Source organism: Alexandromys fortis, unplaced genomic scaffold, assembly GCF_014885135.2.
Source record: "Alexandromys fortis isolate MF-2015 unplaced genomic scaffold, M_Fortis_MF-2015_v1.1 scaffold_78, whole genome shotgun sequence".
NCBI classification, from domain to species: Eukaryota; Metazoa; Chordata; class Mammalia; order Rodentia; family Cricetidae; genus Alexandromys; species Alexandromys fortis.
This window is the reverse complement of record NW_026067977.1, coordinates 442,204-454,352: the sequence shown is the minus strand read 5'-3', so window position 1 is coordinate 454,352 and position 12,149 is coordinate 442,204. Positions and strand designations below refer to the sequence as shown.

Here is a 12,149-nt window from a genome sequence, read left to right as displayed (position 1 = left end):
CATTGAATTTGTGGACGTTATTTTATGTCACAGAAGTGTAAATGGCGTATCTGTGACTTTACCACCTAAGATTATATTCCCTTGAAGAAAATAGCCATAGCAACCAGAATGAGGGCTGGCACTAACTGAAAATCCAGTACATCTTTTGTTGCCAGAGATAAATTAATAGCATCCATTGTTCTGATTATACCAGCAAAGCTTAAGACTTTTTTTGTAAATTCACAGCTTTCTTAACCAATCAGCCAAAATGGTCATTCATTTGTTTCTCGTAGGTATTGTCTTATGAGTTATCCTACTGAATACTGTGGCTTCTCTTCCAGTGCTAAATCTGCCCTGTGTTTCTGTCTTACCTCCTTGAATGGACTGTGAGTCCCTGGAGCAAAAAGAACTTTGTCTGATAAATACACATTGATACATAGCAGATGTTTGCTTAATGTTAGATTTGTAATAAATGAAATTTAAGTGGTAAAAACATTAATGCTTAGTTACTTCCATGGTACACAGATTTTTATTTTACCTATTTGAAAGGGCCTGGGGCTAATCAGCTCTAAAGCAAAAGGGGAAAGAGGGGGGAGGGGGTAAATGGAATTCTTTAACTCACGTGTCCTTGATCATCCAGCTCATTGTTGGTCAGCTTAAGCTTGTCAAAACTAACCACCTGTCTCATCCAGGTGTCTCCAGAAGCCAGGGAATCTGGGTGTATATAAACCCTTGGAGGCACAGGGGAGTCTGCATTGCCAGCTACCATCCACTTGGAGCTATGGTACACATATCTGAGACACAGAAAGAGAGGGGAGAATTTAGAGACAGATGCATGGAAGAATGGAGGACCAAGACACAAAGAAGAAGGGAACAGGAAAGATGAAGAGATGACGAGAATGGAAAACTGATGGGACTGACATGGAGAATATAAATGAGACAAACAGAAATGTGGGTAATGAGGAAAAAATGAAATTGAGATGACAATGGACAATGGGCTAGGGAATGAGAGAGAACTGTTGCGGTTAACGATCAAAGCCACAGCTCTCACGAGGAAAACATGCTCCAAGTCCCTTTTCTTTCTCCTCCCTCTCTGTGCCGTGCACCCCTGTGTGCACACAGGCATCCTGAACCCATGTGTTTAGCTAAAGAAAAGGTATTTTACTGCAACCTTTCACCTTTCAAATGCAAACCATACAATCTTTAGCCACTTGTTCAGGATTTTGTTCCTTATTAAAAACATCTTCCATATTGTCCTATAAAAAGCAGCCATGTGCAGAGACCCTCCAAGCTCTGACTCGTTAACCATTTCCTTGCTAACCGTCTGAATCCTGTGAGGCATTTCTATGGGGACCACTCCCAGAATAAACATCAAATATTTATTTCTGTGCTCACTTTAATGAACTTGGCTTGGAAATTTTTCTTTGTTTACATCATTTTCCCAGAATGCCCCTGTACATGATATAAAGATGGCAGCAAAGGAAGTCTATTTTCCCAGGCTCACCAATTTTCCTATGGTCCTCAAGATCCATCCCATGCATATGGCACCTCCTTGTGTTTCGGTTCTAAAGGACTACATGTGCCTAGAACTCTGACAAACATAAGCACTTAGACAGAATCATAGCCTCCAAGATTCTCTTTAACTTACTAGAATTATTTTCTCTCCTAAGCTCTACAATGTATACCATGACTCTCTTGGCTAGCTCTCTCTTCATATCATTATGATCCTGGCTTCTCCATCCATATCTTACTTCCCAGTTCAGAGGCTTAGAACCAAGTTCTCATATATTAGACATTTTAGAAAATGCACCTCTGATTTGACTTGGACCTCAAGACACTGAGAAAGCCACAATATATNGCCATCAAAGAGACTTGGAGAATACATTGACATAAATCTGAGATAAAGTTATCAAACTTACTCACACCCATATTAAGGACAGTTGTTCCCCCAATAAGAGTCTCTTCTTAAATTCTTTCCAATTTTTCAATTTGTTTTTCTCCATCTTTTCAAGAATGGCACGTTAGATGGGCAATTGAATATGCCACACTTGTCTACATCCGTCTCAAAAAAAAACCCTATATTCCAACTCATTAACCATTTTACAAGACAGATCATTCAATGTGTTCATCATTTTAACCTCACCTCAGTTAATATCAGATTCAAGAAAAGGGCACTTAATATCTGCTCCTGTGGGGGGCACGGTAAAATTCTATTCTGTCCAGAGACTTGGGGAGGATTTGGAAACACACTTATTGAGTTCTGCTTCCCTACCTTTAGTTACTGTTCCCCGCCTGATACTCCACTACACCAACCACTGTCATAGCCTCTGCCCTTATTCGCCTAACGAGTTTAAGGATACTGGTAATGTCTACAATTCCATATTCCAGGATCCTTACCTGTATCTTTTATTGTCCACAGGCACAATGTCCATTGCTATATAGTATTGCTGGTGGGGATCCAGGCCAGTGATTTTCACTCTCATGGCGGGAAACATCCTCCTGTGGAGACAAACAGGGTCATGAGCTTAGGAGAGGAGGAAGGTACAGTGGAGTATAAGCTTAAAGTGTCTTCTCACTGGGTGTTTTAAGCACATCAAAGTGCAATATCCACTAATTCCCTGGATTGACCGATTATGATTTTACTATAAATGATCACTGTGAACAATGATAAAGACCAATATTGCTGAAATTTCATCTTATTAGCTTAAATTTAACCTACCTCATGATTCACACATTCAAACAGTTTATACCTGGCTCTGTTTTTTATTTTAATTGATTTTTAGTAGTATATATAAAATATTTACTAAGTTTATTTGAACATTATCGCTGAAAATTAATTCCCCAAGAAAATAACAAAGCAAAATGAATTGCTCCTCGTCTCCAAACAAAGGGCCACTAAACGGTTTTTTTCAGTGCATAAAACTGAACAAAAATTTCTGCAATTTCTCAGGCTGTCAACGTGTGTGTCAGAGGAAGGACCCCATGGAATAAGAAGCAAATACCAAACGAAGTCTAGTGGCCTCTGGGCAATACCTTGCTTCCACCACAATGGCTTGTTAAACTTGCCAAAACAAGTGAGGTCAGGATATGGCACTTTATAGCTTCTCTCATAACTGAAGAGAGGAGAGGGCACAGCTCAAAAGAGGTATTGGATTTCAACAAGTCTAGAGTAAAGCTTGCCATTCTCCCCAAAAAAAAAAAAACTCCAAAAAGAAAGAAAAGACACCAAGCTTATTTGCATTAAACTAGACATTAAAAAGTGCTCAGTTCAAACATTTAGATTGCCCTAAGTGGGCTTTAGGGTCCTTGGACACAAAATACAACATTAAGCTTAACCATCTGGGGCTAGTTAATCGAGCTGAGCCGACCACGGTGCTAATGAGGTCAAGGTCACAAGCTTGATCCACATATGGCCTAATTGGCTTTGCTCCATTTCACGGCCATAGACCATGCCCTGACCTCAGACAGTCGTCTTGCAAATGTGTGCAAAGCTTTCTATTCAAGTCTCACATTCAGTCCTTAGTCAGGAAAAGTAACCCATAAAGCAAATGTTTCTGAGAACAGTTCTGTGCCATGAGAATCACATTTGAGAGGCAAGAAATCTTTGATAAGGATGATAATGAATTCTGAAAGACTTGCACCAAATGCATAGCCATTCCTCCTTCACACTTGATTCTTTTCCAGTCATTTTCTATTTTCTCTTCCCATCCTCACAACTTTAATGAGGAGGCCTTGAATTTTAGTCTTACCAATAAAATGTGATGAGAGCTACACTCAGTAACATTCACTGTGAGTTACACACTTTGATCCACACCAGTTCTTCCAAACATCTGAGAACCGAAGTCTATACTTTTAGACACAGATCAATACTTGTCTTCTTAACAGCAAGAATTGCTATTCTCCTCTATGTTTTAATTACTAGAGGGCATCTGGTTAGAGACAGAGAGAAAACTTAGTATTGGAGGCAAGAAGATGTGCCTCCCCTTAGCCACCTCCAAAGGCTGTATTACACTGAAAGTAATAGATTTATTTTTGCCTTAATAACTTCAAAGAAACGGCACTAGATATTTTTAACTTGGTATTCTTTTGGGAACAGTTATGTACTTCTAAGTACTCAAATTCTAAGATGACTTTTGGTAAATAATTCCATTCCTATCATCTGTAAAACAGAGCAAAGGCAGTAGATTAGATTTGCGCACCTTCTTTAAAATTCTGCATGAATTTTCTGAACTCTCTAGGTACTGCCCATTTTGGTGTTAGTATTTTAATACTTTATACAAGATAAGTCATAGAACAATTAAAAAGAAACTATCTTTTATATCTTATAAAGGTGCTGTGTTTGGTATTAATATTATGGCTAAATGTAGGTCAGTTCTGTCTTGTAAATCCATTAATCCCAACAAGCAGCTCTGTCCATGGTGCTGATTACACTGATGGGTTGAAGTTTCCCAAATTGAGGGCTCTATAAAGCAACCGTTACAAATCAGCAGGAGGACAGCTTGGTGTGTAGCAAGACGTACATGGTGAATAATATTTCCCTAGTTGCAACAAGACATGTAATCCTACCTACCTAACAAGGAAAAACAGAACTTCAATATGACTGAGAAAGAAACTGCTAGGGAATATGTTGGTATTGCCAAGAATCAAGAGGCTTTTGTGAAAATGTATGTGCAGAAGCCCTGAAATTAAACATGGAAAGGTTGGAGGGCACCAATGAACTGAGCTCCAAAGTGTGTAGAGTGAGGGATGGTATCAGGAACAAGACTGTATGGCAAATACAGATCCAACAACAAAATTATTAAACCCTATTGTGCCTCTCTCTGTTCAACTTCTCTATCAAAAGAAAATTCCCTTAATTTCTTTGTTTTTTTTCCAATTTTCAACATCATAAAAGTAGAAGAGGAGAACACTAATATCCAGGTAATAAGAGGTGGCACTGAAGATAATTCTCTTTCAAAGTTGATCTGCACAATAAGCCTTTGCTTACTACCAGAAATTGCCATGCAATAAGTCTGCCAGGAGGTAAACAAGCAGAAATTCAGGTTCATTTAATTCATGGTTTTCAGATTTTTGTTGAATTTGTTGGTTTCTCTATATTCACGGAAATGAACTATCCATAATAAGTATTTCCATGAAATAGTGTGCAAGCAATGAGGTGGCTGGAGCCTTTTCATTCTCTTGATGTATACATCTATATAATACATAGATCTACTCTGAGAAATAAAATAGTGTAGTCATGATTTATTTCAATAGCTATTCTTATATACTGAAAGGCCTAAGCTGAATTCAGTTTTATCTAAATAATTTTTGTTTGTAGTCAGAGGCAAGAACTACAACTACTAAATGGGACAATTAATAAACAACTATGATCATTATTTTAGAGAAACACAGAAGCATGAATTTTGAAGCCACCCTCATTCAATAGCCCTTGCCTTCATCAAATGATTAGCCTTTTTCAGTCTTCCTTGCCTTGTACCCATACAGAACAGTCACATCTCACTTTGTAGGATTCTTGTGAAGTTCAAGTACTATGTGTATATTCAGTGCCTGGCCCAAAATAGATGCATAGCTATGGGAAACTGGAGGATGCAAGTCAAGTCATGATTTGACTAAAGGTGCTTCTTTTAAGAGAGAGAGTTGTTTCCAAATTTTTATTATCATGGGTAACTAGATTCACAAGAGACTCTCCTAATCATCATGAAGTTTATATGATAATTTCAAGCCAACAACAAAACACTCAACAGATGTACCAAGCCCCATTCTTTTGAAGGTGTATGGTTACTTTAGTCTTTGAAGACGTATACTGATTTTAGAAAAGGTTTCTTGAAAATATTGCATGGAAGGTTAAGTACTTGCTTTGGACCTAACTTTTCTCTATTATATATCAAGAATTAGATGAAGAAGTATGTTTGAAGATGGGAGTGTAGAGGTGATGCTAGATTTGAGTGCTTAGAGAAAAATAGCAAAAATAATAGCAGACACAGCAAGACCACAAGAGCAAATCTAAGTGCAGAAAAGGAATTTCAAGATGCTTGAGCTTCACTGATTCTGCCACAGATAAGTGGGGATGGGAAGAATGGGGCCCAATTCTGTAGTGCCTTTGGGTTTGGTCACTCAAAGGAACATCCTTACCTGCCTGCTTTGGTGATGATCATCTCTGTTCCAATATCATGGAACCTCTTCCAGAGGTCAGCACATTGTAGCTCCACCTGAATCTCCTCCATGGTAGACATGGTAGCAGGCACTGGGCCTGCGGCACCAGACGCCAGATCAGCGTGAGCACCAAAGGAGCAGGAGGTCCGCTCGGTGAGCACCTCGGAGTCTGACCCAGTGCTCTGCTCAGAATCTGAAAAGGGAACAATCGAGACTGAGGTGAGAAGCTGCCCCATTGCCCCCATACCTGACTTTAAAAGAAGGGGGAGTGGGAGACACGATGGGCTTGGGGGAGGAGCAAACAAAAGGAGACTTGAAGCTGGGAAGCCCCAGAGCACAGTGCTCAGGGAATTTTATTATTTATTTTATGGTTTGTTTTTGTGATTTATGACCTTCTTTCAGGTTTCGCATTTCCAATGTGACATCTGGCATTTTAGTAAGTTCTAGCCATAGATGAAGAAAATTGGTCTGCAACAGGCAAAATAAAGAGTACCAATGTCACCGTGTGGGAAGAAATGAGGCCAAACTAAAGCGACAAAATAAATGCCATGTTAAATATAGCCCAAGAGCACAGACTCTCTACGTCTTGATCAGACTGTTCACTGTTGCCCCCAGCGTCTTCTCACTCCCTGACACTCGGCATCACAAGTTATTTATAAACATAGAAATATTTCTTCTACCCCTCTATTCCCTGATCACCAACATAATGAAAATAAGAGCTTTGGCATCTTTATAAGCAGTATGTCACACATCTGAGTTAACAGTTTTTCCTAGACCCCAATCGGACGGAGCGTTTTTGATAGGAAAAGAAGTTCTTTTGTGAGACAAGGATTTAACCTTATGGGAAAAGTTACTAGGGAAAGCAGCTGAAACAAAGACAATAAATAGGGTCGGGGACACCTTGATTGGTTTCTGAAGGATGGGTGAGAGGAGGGGTGATCCAAACAGGAAGGTGGGATTCAGAGTAACCAAATAAAAGCTGCATCTGATGTCCTGGGCCACCCAGGGTTTTCTTGTGCCTTCTGTCCTCATGAAGAGGAGGTGAGCAAAGGGACCAGGAAGTGCTAAGGGGTTAGGAGAAGGCTGAAATGAGATTTTCTAAGATGTTTAAGCTTGACTTTCAGGAACATGATATCAAAACTCCTAAATCCTAAGACTGTCCACATTCGAGTCATCTTGATATACTCTTCTTAGGTCAAATGATATCAAGCCTCAGGGAACTGTTCATCTAACTAGCCACTTAATATCAAAGATTCTGATAGCATTCCCTGGAAATAATACATGAGTAGAGGTTTTAGGAACAACATAATGCTTCAAAAAATGACATTTTTATTTTCTTCCAAGAAGGTCATTTACTAACTTACTACTTACTTACTTATGTACTATTTAGGTTTTTTTTTTTCAAGTCAGAGTTTCTCTGTCCAACAACCCTTGCTGTCCAGTGACTTCCTATGTAGACCAAAGATGGCCTTGAACTGACAGAGATTTTTCTGCCTCTGCCTCTCAAGTGCTGAGATTAAAGATGTGCACCACCACTGTCCAGCTATAGACCATGTATCCTGACCATGAATTTCCCTGCTCTTCCAGATGACCTGAGTTCAATTCCCAGCACCTGTGTTAGACAGTTAGCAATCACATGTAACTCCAAATCCAGGGGGATCCCTTGGCCTCTTCTGGCCTCTGAGGAAACTGCACACACATGGCATACAAACACAATACGTGCATGCACACACATATAGAGATAATAAAAACATTTTTAAAATCTAGAACACCAGAATGTGTTGTTCCTCCCTGAGTGTAACCTAGTAGCCATTGATGAAGTTTCCCATCCTTTCTTCCCTCTACTCCTAGGAGCTTCAGGTAGCCACCATTCTAGACTCCGTTTCTAAGACACTGACTTTCTTTAGATTCCACATGTAAGTGAGATCATGCAGTGCCTGTCTTTCTGTCTCAGGATTCTCTTAGTGAAACTAATGATCTCCAGGTCTATTTGTTGCTGCCTACGACAGGATTCATTCTTCTTATGGTGATATAGTAGTTCATTGTGTAAATGTTGCACATTCTGTGTACTCATTTGTCAGTTGATGAGCACTTAGGTTCTTTCCTGTTCTTGGCTATTGTGACTAAGTGTAGATGTCTCTTTGACATGTTGACTTAATTTCTTTGGATCTATACTGTAGGCAGAGTTTTTGTCAGGACCATGATCAAATTTGTTCCACCAGCCACTTAATATTAACTCTTACAACTTAAATTAACCTTAAACCACTTCTATTAATATATGTGCTGCCTAGAGGCTCATGACTTTTACCTCTCCTATATGTGTGAATATATGGCGTTGTGACTGGTTTAATAAAGAAGCTGACTGGTCACTAGCTGGACAAGATAAGATCATATGGGAGAACCAGACAAAGGACACTAGGAAGAGGAAGAGCAGAGTCAGAGGAGTCACCAGAAAGACAGAAAGGAAACAAGACAGTGAGTTAATTTAAGTTATAAGAGCTAGTTAGTAATAAGCCTGAGCTATCATCTGAGCATTTATAAATAATAAGTCTCTGAGTGGTTATGTGGGAAGTGGCTGGTGGAACAGAGCTGATCGTGGTCTTAACAAAAATTCTGCCTACACTATACCGAATAGTGAGATTACTAAATCATATGGTAATTCCCCATTTAAAAAATTTTAAGACCTTCCATACTGTTCTTCAGAGTGGCTGTATTAGTTTACATTCTCACTAACATATTTGCAGAAGTTCCCTTTTCTCTGTGTCTTGGCTAGCACTTGTTATCTCTTGTTTTTTTTTTTTAGAATAATTTTTCTTGCTGGAATAGATATTATGTCACTAGAGTTTTGATCTCTGATTATTAGTAATGTTGAGCTTTTTTTACATACTTCTTGGCCATTTTGCTTCCTTTTGAGGATGTCTGTTTATATCAATTGTCAAACGACTTTTCGGTGTTGTTATGGGTCAGATCTTGGCACCAGTTAATTGGGGAAAGGATGAGGCAGAAAGCCAGACCATGTTGTTGCCATCCATGTTTGCCTATAGCTGATTTCTAGACATGTGACCAACACATCCCATTCTCTCCAGCTCCAGAATTTTCCTCTCCCAAATCCAGACATCATCTCTGGCAACAGCCACAAGTTTGTTGTCATCCATAAGGAAGAAGGCACCCGCAGGAATCAGCGTGTCATTTCTATCCATCTCCCTCATCCATCACTTCCAAACAGAATCAAGTTGCTGCATGATCAACCTACTTCTTACATAAAAGTTGTTTCTAACCAAAAATGTTAGTTTATCCATAATCTCTAGCTCAGTAACTATCCTCATTTGAAATCATTGAAAAGTTTTATAGATGGATTCTACATGCCTAGGTTTAGTTTTATGCCTTGGGCTAACAGCTGTTTTTTAATCTCCCTCCAGCACAGATCTAAGATGAGAGCAGCTGCTGAGTGACAAGCATCCTTCCTAGCTTGATTGAGATGTCATTCAGAAACAGAGCCATTTTAATGTCACACACTCAGGCACAGACAAAGATGGGTGTCCAAAAGCCCATTTGTCTCTGATACCAAAAGCTTCTTATTTAACATGAATAGTGTAACATGTTCAAAATCTTCTCAAAACAAGATTTTTCAAATAGCTTTAACTTACCTATGACCAAAGTGTTAAAATGTCCTCACCACTAAAGGATATAATTATAAAATAAAATTGGGAGTAGACACTGAAAGTGGGGTCCAGCAGCAGTTTTAGACATGTGATTTCATCACTGCATGTTCAGTAAGGGGATCAGGGGAGGGGGAGAGAGACCACCACACTACGTCATAACAATTATCCATGTTAATGGATTGAAATGAGGACCACGGCTGGGAACTAGGAATTAAGAGACTTTCCCCTGAACACACTGTCTGGAAGAAGACAAGGACTCAAATGTGTTACTAAATGGATTAACACATAGCCTTGGCCAAGTCACTTGACCACAAAGGATCTATCTTCCCATCGTACCCTGGAAAGGGCAAAACTGGAAACTTTTAGAATCTCTTCTGTCTCTGATGATGTGGAGAATGTAAGGGTCCTCTCCAATGAGAGGAATACCCAGGAAGGTATTAGCAGAGTTAGGAGCAAAGTGACTTGAACAAACCAGATTAAATGAAGAAAAATAATAAAGGCTCAGGTTTCCATTGCAGAAATTAAAATATTGACTAGGGATTCAGTGAGTAGCTATGGTTTCAACCAGGCTAATCAACTAGCACCTATGAGCATATGGCTCCAGATTATATACCACATAGATAATTAGAAACAGAATACAGACCATGAGAGAGTTCCAGTTAGTGTTAATTAACTGTGGGTTCACAGAGTAGTTACCGTGTGCCTAACACTGTTGTAGATTCTAAAAAGTACGAAGGGAAAATAGACTCTCTCTAATGTATTACAAGGCAGTTAGACATAGGGAGAAGTTAGAAATATTCAGAGACCAACACAGGTAACTACAATACTGTTTGGTTGGGAAAGATCTTTGGAGAACCCATTGCTACAAAAAAAAAAAAAAAGGTTAAGTTATAGTAGCATAAGCAGCGCTTACCTATGAAGAGCATTTTCAGAAAACAGCTATTTATATTACTAGAAATATTCTAAACTTGCAACATCCCATGTACTCAAGGATGGAGCCCATGAGCTTTTTACAGATTGTAGGTTCCAGGCTATGAGTGAAATTATTTGAATGTACCCTTTATTGCTCATTTCTCAGTTGTTCTATAGCTGTCATCATTCAAAAATAAAGTTGACCCTCCCTGTATGTTCAACAGTTTAAAAAAATGACAGAGGAGTAAAAGTCTAGTGAGATCAGCTGCTAAACAAGAAACTTAGATTGGAATCTCAGAGTTGAGATCAAGATCAGCAGTCTGCAGAAAAGTAAAGTTTAACTCTTTGTACAAATATATTCCTAGACCATCAGTACATAACACATTTAGGGGCCCAGCAAGATGGCTCAGCAGCAAGTGTGTATACACCCCAGGCTGGCAACCTGAGCTCAATGTCTAGAAGCCATGGAAAGGTGAAAGGAAAACAACAACTTCACAAAGTTGTCCTCTGACCACTACACGCCCAGCATGGCACACACGCCCTCCCAACCTGATAAATAAATGTACTCTGAAGAACAGTTAAACTATTTGAATCAATACTTTTCTCTATGAATCAGAATATATAATCACGTTGCCTTAAGTGATGCATTTAAGAAGCATGCAATCAGTTATATTAATCGAATCAGATCATCCAATCAAAAAAACACGACAACCCTCTGTCACTCCAGTCCCAGGGAATCTACTCTCTTCTGACCTCCTCAGGTACCAGGCAAGCATATGGTACATAGACATACATAAAAGCAAAACACTTAAACACATAAAATAAATATAAGGGAAAAATTTAATGATTAATCCCTTAAGGATTAAAAGCATCTCTAGTTATTTTTATTTTGGCAACATTTGCTTTCCTTCTTAATAAATTAAATATCAGAACCTAATCTGAATTATCCATAAAATTTTTTATAAATAATATTTCAACAAAGGTATTTCAGTAAATAAGGAGCACAAATGATAAATTTACACTCAGGGAAGGTAAAGAAGAAAAAATTTTTGTATCCAACATTCTGTGTTGGTTGCATTGTATGACTCGTAGGGCAAAACCAACATAGGTATGTAGATAACTGCTCCTGTCCAAAACTGGCTCCCCGTCACAGTTTGGAGCACCATCCACTTTCTACATCTAACCAATTTGGCTTTATTAACATGCACACCATGTAACTAATTCCCACAGGGAACTGATTTTAGTTTATGAATCATAGCAATAAGCATGCGGTTTAGACTTCTAGTAAATGTACCGTGGGTGTGGGTGGGTGTGTAGAGGCAGAACACATATATACTCTTTCCATTTTGTGCATTAGCAACTTAAAACCAAGAGACATTGCAAGTCACCAAAGCAGAACACAGATCTTCTGCCTCCTGATTCTGTGACCTGCTCTCCCAAGAT

The 12,149-nt window shown here is 39.0% G+C and overlaps 1 protein-coding gene across 1 annotated transcript in view; it reads right to left on the bottom strand.

Annotated features, from left to right (window-relative positions):
* The window catches only part of Tbx15 (T-box transcription factor 15), a 102,245-nt gene that overhangs the window by 39,608 nt on the left and 50,488 nt on the right, over positions 1-12,149 (bottom strand). The window contains exons 2-4 of the mRNA XM_050157594.1: positions 6,112-6,325; positions 2,377-2,478; positions 602-773 (exon numbers count right to left, since the gene is read on the bottom strand). Of these exons, the coding sequence (XP_050013551.1) occupies positions 602-773; positions 2,377-2,478; positions 6,112-6,325 (488 nt within the window). The remainder of the gene's footprint in view (positions 1-601; positions 774-2,376; positions 2,479-6,111; positions 6,326-12,149) is intronic.